The sequence below is a fragment of the Moschus berezovskii genome, chromosome 7 (genome assembly GCF_049115385.1).
Source record: "Moschus berezovskii isolate FMDL1 chromosome 7, NW_MosBer_1.0, whole genome shotgun sequence".
NCBI lineage: Eukaryota > Metazoa > Chordata > Mammalia > Artiodactyla > Moschidae > Moschus > Moschus berezovskii.
Window position 1 is genome coordinate 117300549 of NC_142466.1, and position 15338 is coordinate 117315886.

Below are 15338 nucleotides of genomic sequence, written 5' to 3' on the forward strand. Positions count from 1 at the left end.
GTCATTTCTTCAATTGGTCGCTGGTGGTTTGCAGATGACTATCAGCAGTAACGCGTGTTCTAAATTAAACCCAGAGATAGTCCCATTCCGTCCGGGAAGACAACTGGGGACAGAGGCACATGGCTGTGGAACGTCCTTCCCTCTGTGTCCTGCGTCCTCTCCCTGATAAGTATCTCCCGTGCCTTGCTTAGTATGCATTTCACTTGGTTACAAATGAAGAAGGGTCTAATTCTTCCCATGATAAATGAGCACGCTGAGCAGGTAACTTGTTAAGCAGAATTGGAATTGGGAATATAACCTTATTTTCCTGTTACTTGACAACAGAGCCCATCCACTAACAAATGAAACGCATGATGCTGGCAGACAGAAAGCACTGAAGTCAAATCCATCACCAAGCAATCCATTCTTAGACAATTACCACGCCAACCTGGGAACAAATCGCTCACGTTTCATTCAACAAAGACGCAGCCTGCAAGATGCAAAGAGGCCGCCCCACACGGTAGAGAGAATAAACAGCTTCAGAGTCATCAAAAGCCTGAGCTCGGACTCCAGCTGTGTCACTCAGGTACTATGTTACCGTGAGTGAGTCTCTCCGAGCCTTAAGACTCCTTACCTATAAAATGGGGCTAATACACAATACCTCAGTCACAGGACGGATTCAGCGGGGACCACAAATAACATGCCTTCCAGCACAGGGAAGCTCCTGACATAGGCTGTTGCTGTGCTATGTCTAGTTGTTCAGACGTGTCCAACTCTCTGCAATCCCATGGACTGTAGCCCGCCAGGCTCCTCTGTCCATGGGACTCTCCAGGTAAGAATACTGGAGTGGGTTGCCATGCCCTCCTCCAGGGGATCTTCCCGACCCATGGATCAAACCCATGTCTCCCGCACTGCAGGCAGATTCTTTACCACCTGAGCTACCAGCAAAGCCCAAGAATACTGGAGTGGGTAGCCTCTCCCTTCTCCAGGGGATCTTCCCAACCCAGGAATCAATCGAACTGGGGTCTCCTGCATTGCAGGCGGATTCTTTACCAGCTGAGCTACCGGCAAAGCCCCTGATACACCTCAGTGCTCTCAGCTGTGCTCCATGGTGACATCTTCACCTTCAGGACGCCAGAAATGCACCAAACTCTCGAGGCTGGAAATTGCTGATCCTGTCAGAACCCGGAACTGGCCTGTGTGCAAAGGGCCAGCCATGCAGGAATGTCACAGTGCTCCAGAGAGAGCCCACAAGCCCCGGCAGTCCTCCAAACTCTGCCTCATCCTGCCTGGGCGCCTCTTGAGAACGCAGGCCCCCTGGGGGTCTGCTGCACAGCGGCCGCAGACCTGAGCCATGAGGGACGCTCATTCAGCTCATCCTGCCTGGACGCCTCTTGAGAACGCAGCCCCCTGGGGGTCTGCTGGACGCGGCTGCAGACCTCAGCTGTGAGGGCCGCTCATTCAGCTCATCCTGCCTGGACGCCTCTTGAGAACGCAGGCCCCTGGGGGTCTGCTGCGCAGCGGCCGCAGACCTGAGCCGTGAGGGACGCTCATTCAGCGCCTCTACTTACGTTTTCAAAGTCCTTCATGCTCCGCGCTCTGGTGGGGGACACCTGCTCTTCCAACACGGTTGGGAGCACTATAAAAAGCAAAACAGACGCAGGGAAACGTCACAACAGGCAAACCGCCCCACACTCCTCCTAGGGGAAAAAAAAGTATAGCTTCCACATTATATTCTGTCTTATATTGAGTCTACAGAAAGCTTTAAGTCATTATATTTCAAATATTTAAAAAATAATGCTATGGAGAACGATACGGTGGCTAAGGACAGGAAATGCCAACAGCAAGGGAGGGCTGAGGACTGCAGTTTCAAATAAGGTGGCTAAGGATTTCCCTGGCAGTCCAGTGGTTAAGACTCCATGTTCCCAATGCAAGGGGCAAGATGCAGGGGTCACAGGTTCGATTCCTGGTCAGGGAACTAAGATTCTGCATGCTGCACACCATGGCAAAAAAGAAAAAGAAAACAACAAATAAGGTGGTTAAACTGAGGAAGGGCTGACCTCTGGGCAGACTCGGAGAGGGCACAGGGAGAGGCTTGGGGTGGCAGGGGCCTAGGGGACCTGAGGACCAGCCAAAAGGCCAATGGATGGGAGAGCAATAAAGGCAGGACAGCAGAAGAGGGGTGAGCAGGGTGCTGGGAGACAGGCTGAGTAGGGCCTCTCAGGACACGAGCTTCTGAGCTCAGGGGTAGCGCGGGGGACTTCGGTTTCCACAGGCTCCCTCTGGCTGCCTTGCTGAGGACAGATCTTTGTGAAAGGCGCTGGGAAAAACGAGGAGACCAGGTAGGAGAAAGCGGGGAGAATCCAGGCCAGAGGTCACGGTGCACAGGCCAAGGAAGGCGGGTGACGAGCGGTCCGATTCGGGATGCTCCTTAAGTGGCCAACACGAAGAAATGCAATGAAATGCAGCGAAAACGCAAGGTTCAGAGAGGAGAGTGCACGGAAGGCAGTCTGGGGAGAGCCGGGGAAGCTGGGCCGGAGCTGAGTCTTCAGGGGGCGGCCAGCAGAGGGGGCGAAGGCCAGAGGAAGGAGAGGGCACAGCGCTCAGGGCTCAGCAGAGAAGAGGCGCGGGAGCCGGCAGGGACGCCAGGCCAGGGGCACACGGCCGCCTGCCTGCTGCTCAGACGGGCGGGCTCTGCCACCCACGCTGTGTCCCCGCCCGGGCCCTCACTCTCCAGGTCTCCAGGCCAGCTCATCTGCCGGGGACACTCCGGCCGCCCGCTCCTTCCTGAGGGCAAACCTGCTTCTCAGCGCCTCTCCCAGCGCCTCACTCCCCCGCTGGCCGTGCTGACCGTGTGGCCTGCTGCGACCATTCTTTAACTGCCTGCCTTGCAGGCGTGATGGGAGCCACGATCCAGGCTGAACCCCAGCGCAGAGCCCAGAGCCTGGCAGGAAGCAGATCCACACTGGACTGAATTAAGGAGCAGGTCCCGGCGGCCTGGGGGCAGAAGGCAGAGAAACCAGAACTGCTGGACTGTATGCTTAAAGTCAAAGTTGCCAGGTTCCAAAGGAAAACCTGAGGGTGGTCTCCTAATTAACATATTCTCACCATGTGAAACTTAGGTTGTCTGCTCTAAAAACTCCTTTTTGCAGGTAATCTCATCACTCTGGTGACAGGGGAAAAAAACACCAGTCAAAATATCTCTAAGATATTCCAACAAGGCAAATCATTAGCACTTCCCACAGATACTGGTGAGAGCACCCACTTTCCTTCAGAAACAAAATTGATGAGGAAGGCTCAGCAAAACCCAAACTGCAGAACAGAAAGCTTCCTTATAATCCAGCTCCAACCCAGCAGGCTGCTTATTTGCTCAGCGCTGTCTCCTGTGGTCTGCCCAACTATGTGTCTCCGAAGGGCAGGCCCGTGTAGGAATGCCGGGCCCCAGCCAGCACATGGAATCCAGCAGCCTGCCAGGAAGGCCTTGGCATGGTCAGGTTTGGACAGCAGCCCTCCAGGGCCTCCAGCCACGTGGGAGCAGGACCCAACAGAGCCTCTGAACCTGACCGAGTCACCGATTCAACACCCAACCTCCCCTGGTCGTTCAGGTCAGCAAACACTGGCTGAACCCCCTATGCAAGCATGGTGGTGAGAAATGAAACTCACTAAGTATGGCCCAAAGAACATCCAGTCCCCTAGCCTGGTGCCTATGAAAGGAGGCGAGGAGCGGGTCAGCGTTTACATTAAACACCGCGCCCTTCCTGGGAGCACCAGGCCACGCCAGGGGAGCGCTGGGCCTTGGAGCCATCGAAGCTCAGGCCCAGGCTTCCGGCTCAAGGGCTCCCAGCGCTTCTGGCCCTCCTGGCCAAGCATCCGCTTCCCCTGTTCTGTGTACTTACCACCATTTCCCAAACCAGGAACAGGGCTGATGCCTTCCGGGTCATCTGGCACACTGAGAGCAAGGCCACTAGGAGAGAACACGTGCGACAAAGAGGAGTCACTGTCTGAACAGCAGAGGCTGCCCGGCCCCCTGCACGGCACCCGAGGCCAGCGGAGCCGCCCGAGGGCAGGCAGTGCGGAAGTGAGGGGCCCAGGCTTCGGGCCGAGCTGCGGCTCTGACACTCACGGGCTGAGAAAGGGTGTTCGGTCATGGACTCATTCACACAGCAAGTGTTCTGTGTGCCACCGAGGGGCTGGGCGCAGAGGCACCGGGCCAGATATAAAGCACAGATGCTCCTGAGTCACACTTTCTTACTTCTTCATTACACAGGGACACCACCCCTCGGCCTGCGCACAGAAACACCTGGCACACAGGAAGCGAGCAGCAGGAGGCCTCGACGGTCGTTCCTGTCAATGCCACTATCATCATCAGCGATATGCCATCACAGCGAAAATCAGCCGTCCAAGTATCAGGTATTCACTCGGACGCTTAAGGATATCAGACAAAAATGCAAAATTCACTGATTCCAAAAGTTTTACTGGCTAAACTATACAAGCTGGCTCAGTGAGGTCTGGAGACACTGACAGGGAACTAAACCATGATAGGAGATGTGGATCAACATAAAACGCAGTTCCCCGAGTCCCGTTCTAAACTCGGCCACATACCTCTCCTGGCCCTGCTTCCTTCATCTGTAAAAGAACAGCAGCTACTTCATGGAGTAATTGGTGATTAAACAAGACACCTAGTGTCTAGCAAGGGCCCTGCACACTGTGAGTATTCCATAAATGTGAGCAAAGTACCCTTGTCACCCTGAAACATACAATGCTCTATAACTTGTAAATGATCTACCTTCATGAGAACCGGCCAATTCCCTGAGGGTCCATGCATTTTACAAAGGAAGGCTCTAAGGCCCAGATAATTTCAGTGGCCTAGCCAGTCTCAGGGCAGTTAGTCAGAGAACCAAGTCCAGAATCCAAGTCTTTTATGTCTAAAACCCAACAATTCCTCCCTGTCCCAAGCTGTAAACTAGGAGTTGATGGAAGTTCAGCTTGACTTCTTGGCAATTCGCTCTTTCCAGGCCTCTAAATACAGATCCATCCTGTTCCTAGGACAATGTTGTCTGATCATCAAACTTTGGAGTTGAAATGAAACGTCAACATCAGAACCAAGCAAAAAAATTAGATATAAAATTTCAGCATCAGGAAAAGGATTACATAAAATGTGTCTGCTATGAGGATAACTGGAGGGGGAAAAAAAAGCAAACTTAAGTAGGATATGCTTTCAATTATTGGAAGACCAAAAAAATACACGTAAAGTCACCTCAAACCCTTCCTGCAAACTAGGGGGCTATAAGTATACACAGCAAGTGAATATTGAAAAGCATAATTTGTAGGAAAAGGAGAGATATTCAATATTTCCCTTTTTAACTGTTTATAATTCTCAACTCCCTCCAGAAGTGTCACCAGGACAAACTCTTTTTCCGAAACAAACTATAGAAGTCAGCCACCACTCTTTGCAGTCAGTGGCCCAGTGGCCCCGCGGACCCAAAACTACACACACAGTTTACTGGGACGCTCAGCCGACTCTGGTCTCTACATCCCGAGGTCTGGGCTTCTCTCCATCACAGCCATTAATCCACTACCATTGGAGGAAATGGCCCATCATTTACCCAAGCCGGGAGTTGGTGACGGACAGGGAGGCCTGGCGTGCTGTGATTCACAGGGTCGCAAAGAGTCAGACACGACTGAGCGACTGAACTGAATTGAAGACCAATCATGGCTGAAAACCACGTGGCAGGCAAAGCCAAAGAATTTGGTCTTAAACAAGTTTCCAACAGGCAAAGTATGAAAAATGACATTTGACTCTGCAACTCTTAGAAGAAACCGCTCTTTAAAGCAGAAATTCCGGCCTGGCTCCCGTGAAACTTCCATGCGGGCTTTACCTGCCCCCCCTTGAAATGTCACGACCTTCGGGCAACAGTGCTCTCAGTCGGTTCCAGCCACGCCTCCAGCTTCAAGCCTTCAGCTTTAGGGATCCATTCCGATCCCTCACTCTGGGCCGAGGTTGGGGCATTCTGGGTCCCGATCCGAGATCAAACCCAGGCAAAGGAAGAGGGCTGAGATGGGACTTAATCATGGTGTGGATGGAGGAGTCTAAATTCCGGGAAGGGAAGGAACTTATTTGTGCCAAATCACACGGGGTTGGGTAGCAAAGTTGAGGCCAAAATCCGGGGTCTCAGGGCATTCCACGCACTCAGCTGTGTCGGGGCCGCCCCAAGCTGCCACTCAGAGGGGCACCTGGCCAGGGCCAGCGTCCTCACCTGCAGACGGACCCCGCGCTCAGGGACGGGCGGCCTGGCGCCTCCTCACCACAGCCCTCTGGGCCCCGTGGTCCTTTTTCAAGGCTGCCATTCTCTCAAGTGAGGAACAGGGAGGCCTGGCAGAGTGAATGCGCTGCGAGACCCCAGCCGGCCTGGCTGCAGAGCCCACGCTCTTCGCCTCCGCACCAGCCGGGACCCACGCGCCTTCCTCAAGGGCTGCCGTGAGGGCCCGGTGCCCCGAGGCAGGGCCTTCAGCCCCGCGGGCAAATGAACCGACACCCCCGGCGCCTCACCACCGCACCCCCTCGCTCACCCACTGCCAAAGGCGGCACTCCCCTCGCTCTGCACACGGCACCCAACAACGGGCCGTCCACGCGAGGGCCCCGAAGGACAGAGCCTTTCACGACGAAGCGCTGTGAGCACTGTGGATCAGACTGCACGTCCCATTCAGAAAGCACACACCAAGTACACTCCGGTCTTTCCACAACTTGCTTTTCACTCTAGGCCATTTGTTCTAATGAGAAAAAACTACATATAAATCCAAAAGAGACGGACGAGCTTCGAGTTCTTCTTGACTATTGCTCACTCCCATCCTGGTCTCCTGGAAGAAGGCACCACTCTCGTCAGTAAGACATTCCCAACCTTTCTCTATAAGTGTATGTACTATTCCGCAGCGTCTTTTCTTCGCTGAATGTGTCCTAAAGATGCTTTCATGACAGTGCAAATAGATCTACGTCAGCGTTTTTTAACTCTGCAAAGCATTCTACAGCAGTGTTTTTCAAACTTCACTGACCCAACCAATAGAAGGAAAAACATTATCCTTCATTCTTCAAGTGCCTTCTCTTCGGTTCCATTCTTCTTTTTTGTTTAATTCTGGTTCCAACCTACTAAACTGCATTTCACCAGCTGACAATGGGTCACAGTCTGAAAGAGTCCTGTGAAAAGGATGTCTATTTACCAGGTACCGTGTAGGAAACTCAACTTGTTTCCAAGTTGTTCCTTTCGCAAGCAATGCTGTACCTCCTTATACAGGTCTCATTGTACACAAGCACGAGGATTTTTCCATAGATAACAAGAAGTGGAATTGCCGTGTCTAAATACATTTACATCTTTTCAATGGGCGAAGGATTTGAAAACATACAACTGGCTAATAAGCCCATGAAAAAATGTCCCACATGGCCAGTTGTTCAGTTCAGTTCAGTCACTCAGTCATGTCCGACTCTTTGCAACCCCATGAATCACAGCACGCCAGACCTCCCTGTCCATCACTAATTCCTGGAGTTCACTCAGACCCACCTCCGTCAGTTGTTAGGGAAATGCAAATCAGTACCACAATGAGATACCATGCCACATCCCACAGAATGGCTATAATAAAAGACAGACAACAGTAAGTGCTGGCAAGGCAATGGAGAAATAAGGATCCTCACACAGAGTGTAGGATGCTGAAGTGAGAGGGTGCAGCCACTTTGGAAGAGTTGAGCAGTTCCTCAAAATGCTAACTAGACAGAGTTACCACAAGACTCAGCAGCCCTAATCCCAGAGAAATGGAAATTTATGTCCACACAAGAACCTGTGCACAAATAAATGTGTATAGCAAAAGAACCAGAAAAGCAGAAATAACCTAAATATCATCAACCAATGAATGAGTCAACAAAAAATGGTACATGTTTCCTACAGAATACTCAGCCAAAGAAAGGAACGAAGTGCTAATACAGGCTACATCACGGATGAATCTCACAAAAGTCCACGTGTTGTAATATCTCATTTTTATGAAAGGTCCAGAATAGGCAAACCCAGACAAAATGTAGACTGTGGTTGCCGAGGGTGCGGGAAGGGGGCAGGGGGTGGAAACGGGGAGTGCTGTAGACTAAAATGTCCCCTGGAATTCATATGATAAAACCCAGCCCCCACCTGCGGAATGGCATTAGGCGGTGAGCCTTGGGGAGCTGATTAAGACCAGATGAGGTGGAGCCGGTGGAGCCCTCAGGAATGGGACTGGTGCCTTTCAGCATTTCCAGAGCTCCTACCTCCTCTCTTTGCTCTCCACCACGTGAGGATACAGTGAGGAGGTCCTCACCAGAACCTGACCGCACTGGCACCCTGATCTCAGACTTCCAGACGCAGAACTGTGAGAAACCAACTTCTGTTGTCAATAATGGGCTTCCCAGGCAGTGCTAGTGGTAAAGAGTCCATCTGCCACTGCAGGAGGCACGAGAGACATAGGTTCAATCCCTGGGGTCAGGAAGATCCGCCAGTGTAGAAAATGGCAACCCACTCCAGTATTCTTGCCTGGAAAGCTCCATGGACTGAGAAGCCTGGTGGGCTACAGTCCATGGGGGTGCGAAGAGTGGGACACAGCTAAGCACGCACCAGGTTGTCAATACGTCACCCAGTTACAGTTTTTTGTTACAGCAGCCCAAGCTAAGACGGGAAGTAAATGCTAATGGGCACAGGGTTTTTTTGGATGATGAAAATGTTCTACAATTAAGATTATGGTGATGACTACACAACTCTGTAGATATACTAAAAAAAAAAAAAAAAAAAACACTGAGTAGTATATTTTAAATGGGTAAACTTTATGGCATACAAATCAGATTTCAGCAAAGCTGTTAAAAAAACACAAGGCACATTTTTAATGCCAAACTGTGTTCCAACAAGCTTGTACCATTTACACTCTGCTGTGCACTTTTTCACGCAGTGATTATAAAACAGCATTTCACTACTAAATATGAAACCTGTATTCACGGTATTTATCTTTTCAAATAGAGATTGAACAAAATTGATTCATTCAACAAATAACTGTTGAGCCTCTACTATGTACCAGACATCGTTCTTTCTAAAGATCCAGTAGGGAAGAAGCCAGACACGCTCCCTGCCCTTGCTGAGCTAACGCTGGCGACCGGGAGCGTCTCCTCAAACCTCACAGCCCAGGGGCACCTCTAGTCCAAGGTTGGCCTTGGATCAGGCTTTCAAGCCTTCACCAGAAATTTCATTCCGCCATCCTCTTTCTCAATCTCCTACAAAATCCACGACAGTATTCTTTGCCTGAGAAAGTACAAACTGGGTACAAACTTATAGGAGACATTTTTTTTTTTAGTCTGCCCCTAACCAGTGGCAACCCACTCCATTGTTCTTGCCTGGAGAATCCCAGGGACGGGGGAGCCTGGTGGGCTTCCGTCTATGGGGTCACACAGAGTCGGACACGACTGAAGTGACTTGGCAGCAGCAGCAGCAACCAGGCAGGAGGCACTTAATGGCCATGTGCTTAAGGAACCCACAGATGAACAGGCCTGGGCCAGGCCTTTGGAAACTCACAGGCAGAGGCAGAATCCTGGGAATGAAAACGAAGGGGTGAACCCAGGGGAGTGGGCACAGAGGACTTTGTCCAGAAAACGGTACAACACATTAATAGCTAAACAAAAACCAGCCAACATTGAATGTTCTCCCCGATCGGTTCCAGGTGCTTAAAACATACAACGTTGCTTCATCCACAGTCACCCAACAAAACAGACTGTCACTGAAGAGAAACTGAGGATTAGGACAGTTACGTGAAAAACTCCCAACACGGCAAGCACCCGCTGAAGCACGGCTCCGACGTGGGCATCCTGAAACCGTCGGGCGGGACCTAAGGAAGGGGCCCCAGGGACCGGGATCCGGGCCTAAACCTCACAGAGCCAGAGCTCCTGGGGTACCCACAGGTGATCGAGCTTGGACAGGAGGACACACACTGACCTAACTCAACAGAAGGCCAAGGACAAATCGGACTTCACCTTAGTCTCTAAAACCGGGGCCTAGAAATTACCAAGCAGAAGAGTTTCCATATCCGCATAAAGAGTCCTCATGTTCCAGGGGTTTTTCTCCTCCACTGTGACCGCCGGATGGAGAGGCTGACTCTTTGAGGGCCAGTTCAAGCCCACAGCAGTTCCACAAAATCCTCCCAGAATCCTCTCAGAATTGGTTCAGAGAACTAGCTGGAAAGCAGGATAAGGTACTGAGAGCCAGGCTTTGGAATACCTAGGCCTGGATTTTAAATCCTGGCTTGATCACGTACTTTTTGGTGGGATCTCGGGGTGCTCACTTCACCTCTCTGAACCTCAGTGTCCTCACCTGGAAAAAGGGGATAAAACTGTCGCCTCCCCGGACCACTGTTCAATCAGTGAATTAACAGACAGGTACTGAGCCCCTACCATGAGCCAGATACCAGGTGAGGAAGTCGCTTTATAAAAATGGCCACGCTGCAGCCCCTGCTCTCACGCAGGCCAGAGTCGAATCCCACGTACGGGCCGACTGAGGACCTGAGCTGCGGCCCCTCTGAACCGAGAAGGGCAGCAGGTGTGAAGGAAACACCAGGCTGCAGAGACTCAGTGAGAGCAGACAGAAAGCAGAGTATCTCATCCATATTTACTTGTTTACAAGTTAGAATGATAATATATGGAAATATTAGGTTAAATACAACATTATTAATTTCAGCAGTTTCTTTTTACGCTTTTAATGTGGCTATTAGAAAACTTTAAATTACATACATGGCTCAAATTATATACTGATTGGACTGCACTAGTCGATAAAATTCAGTGAAGTCGTGGGACTTCTCTGGCAGTCCAGTGGTTAAGACTCCGAGCTTCCACTGCAGGGGACTTGGGTTTGCTCTTTGGCCAGGGAATTAAGATCCAGCATGATGTGGTCAAAAAAAGAGAAAATTCAGTGACGTGAATACATCAGTGATGGGGGACTAAGGGAGAACAGAAGGCCCAGGTGGTGAGAGGGGATGTCAGTGAAGGATTCCTGGCAGTGACATCTAAACTGAGACCTGAAAAATAATAAGGCAAAGCAGAGGAGAGAGGGCAATCCAGGCAGCAGGCACAGCAAGTACCCAGGCCCAGCAGCAGAAAGAACAAGGCAGATCATTCACAACAGTTTGGCAGCCAGCAGGATGACAGGCTTGGAGAGGAGACAGGAAAGGGAGAGGGAAGACAGGAGCCTAGTGAGGTAGATGGGGCCACAGTACAAAGGAGCTCAGAAGCCACATTAAAGACCTTGATCCTGAGGGCAGAAAGGAGCCAGGGAAAGTCTTAAGTAGGTAAGAGATTAGCTCAGGAATGTATGCAGCGCCAGGGTTACCAGCAAAGGCAGGGAGAGGAGGGCAAGGAAAATATCTGATGTTTCGCTGAGTTGCTACTCTGGGTCAGACATGGGGCTAAACTCTTTTAGATTCATCCATTTTAAAGATGATGAAAACTGAGGCTCACAGAGGGTGACTTGCTCAATGTCACATGATTGTTAAGTGTCAAAATCGGGACGGAAACCCAGCTAGGTCTAGGCTGAAGCTCCAATACTTTGGCCACCTGATGCAAAGAGCTAACTCGTTAGAAAAGACCCTGATGCTGGGAAAGACTGAAGGCAGGAGGAGAAGGGGATGACAGAGGACAAGATGGTTGGATGGCATCACCGACTCAATGGACGTGAGTTTGAGCAAGCTCTGGGAGGTGGTGAAGGACAGGGAAGCTTGGTGTGCTGCAGTCCATGGGGTCGCAAAGAGTCAGACACGACTGAGCAACTGAACAAGGTTCCAAAACTGGTCCCGAGATGTGAAACGCTGCCTGAGAGAGTGACATGCCTGACTCTGTGCGACCCCGTGGACTGCAGGCCTCCAGGCTCCTCTGTCCATGGGATTTGCATAGGCAAGAGTACCAGAGTGGGCTAACCATTTCCTACACAGGAGATGTTCCCCACCCAGGGATCAAACCCATATCTCTTGAGTCTCCTGCGTTGGCTGGCAGATTCTTTGCCACTGAGCTGCCTGGGAAGCCCTGAGTAATAACAGATTTTACCTTAATGGCAATGAAAAGCATTAAACATATAAAGCAGCAGACTGTGATGATCAGATTTGTATTTTTTAAATGAGCTTTTGAGCTATAGTATAAAAGGCTATCAGAGGTGTGAAGGAACTAGGACAATCCAGGCGAGGAGCTATATACCACTTACCAACTGAGCTACCAGGGAAACCCACAATATCCCCAGGCAGTGGCAGAAAGATGATGAGAAAGGAACATGATGAATTACCTCAGGATTCAACTAGCAGGAGCTTCAAAGGGCCTTACTCCGTGTCTGATAAAACTGTTCAGTCACTAAGTCATGTCCGACTCTTTGCGACCATGGACTGCAGCACACCAGGCTTCCCTGGCCTTCACCATCTCCCAGAGTTTGCTCACTCGTGTTCATTGAGTCGATGATGCCATCCAACCATCTCATCCTCTGTCATCCATATAAATGGTTTCTCTGTTAGGCTCTCAATAAACAGAGCAACCATTTGTCCAGGTTTGCCCAAGGTAAGACTGGTTTATGTCTGCTGTTCAGGAATAAATATAAATTGTGTCCATTTCACTCTTAAAAGCATCCAGATATGCACACAACAAATAACATGTCACCCTTTCAGTTAGGATCTGTTGACCAAAAGAGGCAGCCTGTTCCTAGCAGAGCTGGATAAATGCCACAGATTCTCTGGGATCTCCTCTGAGTCCTTCTACCCTCTCCCCAACCAGGAGCCCAGGACAAGCAAAGGGGCCCAACTCTATAGCAATGCAGGGCTTTTTCAGGCCTTCCTCAAAAGAGAGACCCCCAACCCACCAGCAATGTGGACTCCAACTGCCTCTTGGGACAGGTTCACTCCCCCAATGTGTACTACTGACCACGACGATGGTGGTGGTGATTATGACGGGACCAAATCATTTTTAAAGCACTGATGATATGCCAGGCACTACACCTGCCAAGCAAACTGCTGGGCGGGCATCTTCTCGTCCAATCCTCACCCCAACTCTGTTGGGTGGATATTACTACCAGCCTCATTCAACAGATGGGAGAGTAGAGTAAGTCATTTCATCAAAGTCACACAGCTAGTTAAAGAACTGGACTGAAGTTGTTCAACTCCAGCCAAGGTTCTTAACCACTGCACCCCATGGCCTGAGTCTTGGTGGCCACTAAGTGACCCATAAGCAAAGTCTGGACAGACCAACTACACTCCCAAAAGGAAAGCAAACCCCCAAACCCCAAGGAGCCATCGAGTACCCTCAAGGTCCCCCCCTGCCCCTCAACCAGCCTCACTAACTGCAGACTCCAAGACGTTCCACCGCCCTCTCTCAGGGCACCCCTTACCTGTCCCTCATCTCTTCAAAGTATGTCCCGATACACCAGACACGGGGCGATGCAGGTCGGGACCCTCAACCACCTGCACCCAGTGATCAGGGGCGGGCCCCCAGAGAGATCGCCCCGCAGACATCCACCCCACGCACTCCACACGCCAGGGACCCTCAGAGCCCCGCAGGGGCAAACCTCGAGTCTCGGATGGAGCGGACCCCCGGCCGCGGGCACCCCGGCCCGGCGGCCGCGAACCCACCAACCCGGGCCGCACCTGCAGCCGCCACGCGTGCCGGGGAGGGCGACGTCCTCTGCCAGCGCCGAGTCCATCGCGGACGCCGAGGGGGCGGCGGCGCGCCCGGCCCCCCAGGTCCCCGCCCCTCCGACACAGCTCTTGTTCGGGCTCCGGCGGCGCCGCTGGAATTCAAACCGCAGCGGCCGCCATCTCTCCCGGCGCTCCTTCCTACGGAAACGAGGCGGGGTCCCCGCGGCGCGCGCGGTGAAGCCGCCCGGCCTGGCCAGGAGGCCGGGCAGGGAAGCGCGGGCGGGGCGCCATCTTAACTAAGGGCAGAGCGTGGGCACTCGTACCGGTAAGACCAAAGGAAAGAGACGTGAGTCGCCATGTTTAGTGAGGGCACGCGGGCCGAGGCTCGCGCAGGCGCCATCTTTGTTGAGGGCTAACCAGATTTGGCCGTTAATTTAAGCGGGAGATGGGAATTCCTACCTCTCGGGAGCCGCGTAACTCCTAACCCAAGGTCTGGGCATCCCAAACGCTTCCGCCTTGAACTGAAACTCCGTTAATCGGTTGCGGGACTCGCTTTAGAAAAATCCTACCTACATAATCCCAACTCTAGTAATTTGCACACCTGGTTTGAAATAGATAAGCGCATCCCTATGAGCCTAGTGGTCAGGGACACGCCCTCTCCAGCCTCCCACCTGGTGAACTTCTATTACCTGTCGGGCTCGAATAATGCACATGGGATCAGTATACTGAGGCCAAACGAGAGGAAAGACTCGCCTAACCCCATGCACCGAAACTGTCGTCTGGACAGATCCGTGGCTCCTGCGGACTGTCTGTATATCCGAGCTCTCTGCTTGCCCTGGCCGCCTTTCTTAAAGCACACAGCAATCACTAGATCATTGTGGCAGAGCTTGACCTGTGAAAGCAACCTTCTCCTCATCTCGGTGTTCTAGCTTCCTCTGCAGACTGTCAGGGGAGTTCAGAGAGCAGGGCAAAAATGACTTGAAAAGATGAGTGGCTGGGTGGACGCACCCATCCTCCTTCACCCTGTTTCCTCGTTCTTTCCAAAAGAGGCCTGTTGAATACTCTGATCTACTCAAACCCTTTCTTGTATTCTTAGCAATCTGTATTTTTTTCCCCTTTCTGGCACTTACCACATTTTGCAATTCCATGCTTATGTGTATAAGTTTTTAATGTTTTCAGCACTAGACTGGAAGCTCTGTGAGAGCAGAGACTGTGTTTGGAGTTGTTCAGGGCTGTATCTCCAACACCCAGCACTGTGCCTGCCACCCAGCAGGGCTTTAAATAGATATGTTGATAAATGGTTCACTCAATATGGAAAATGGGGCTAATATTATCCTGCAAGGTTTCTTCAAGTTCTTTTACTGAAATGTCATTGATTTACAATGCTGTGTTTGTTTCTGTTGTACAGCAAAGTGGTTCAGTTGAATATGTGTATGTTTGTGTGTATATGTCCCCTTCTCTCTACACATGGACATCACCAGATGGTCAACACCGAAATCAGATTGATTATATTCTTTGCAGCCAAAGAGGGAGAAGCTGTATACAGTTAGCAAAAACAAGACCAGGAGCTGACTGTGGCTCAGATCATGAACTCCTTATTGCCAAATTCAGACTTGAAAAAAGTAGGGAAAACCACTAGACCATTCAGATATGACCTAAATCAAATGCCTTATGATTATATAGTCGAAGTGAGAAATAGATTTAAG

General features: G+C 51.2%; 1 protein-coding gene across 10 annotated transcripts in view; it reads right to left on the reverse strand.

The window, feature by feature from the left end:
• Nucleotides 1-13861, reverse strand: part of CDK5RAP2 (CDK5 regulatory subunit associated protein 2) — a 171447-nt gene extending 157586 nt beyond the window's left edge. For 3 of the 10 annotated variants that reach the window (XM_088838313.1, XM_088838312.1, XM_055427758.2), the window contains exons 1-3: nucleotides 13642-13858; nucleotides 3876-3943; nucleotides 1551-1618 (exon numbers count right to left, since the gene is read on the reverse strand). In XM_088838313.1, coding sequence (XP_088694439.1) covers nucleotides 1551-1618; nucleotides 3876-3943; nucleotides 13642-13697 — 192 coding nt within the window. In that variant the 5' untranslated portion in view covers nucleotides 13698-13858. Of the gene's footprint in view, nucleotides 1-1550; nucleotides 1619-3875; nucleotides 3944-13641 lie in introns of all 10 variants that reach the window. The other 7 variants (XM_055427760.2, XM_088838314.1, XM_055427762.2 and 4 more) reach the window with 5 other exon arrangements.
• Nucleotides 13862-15338: the final 1477 nt, after the last annotated feature.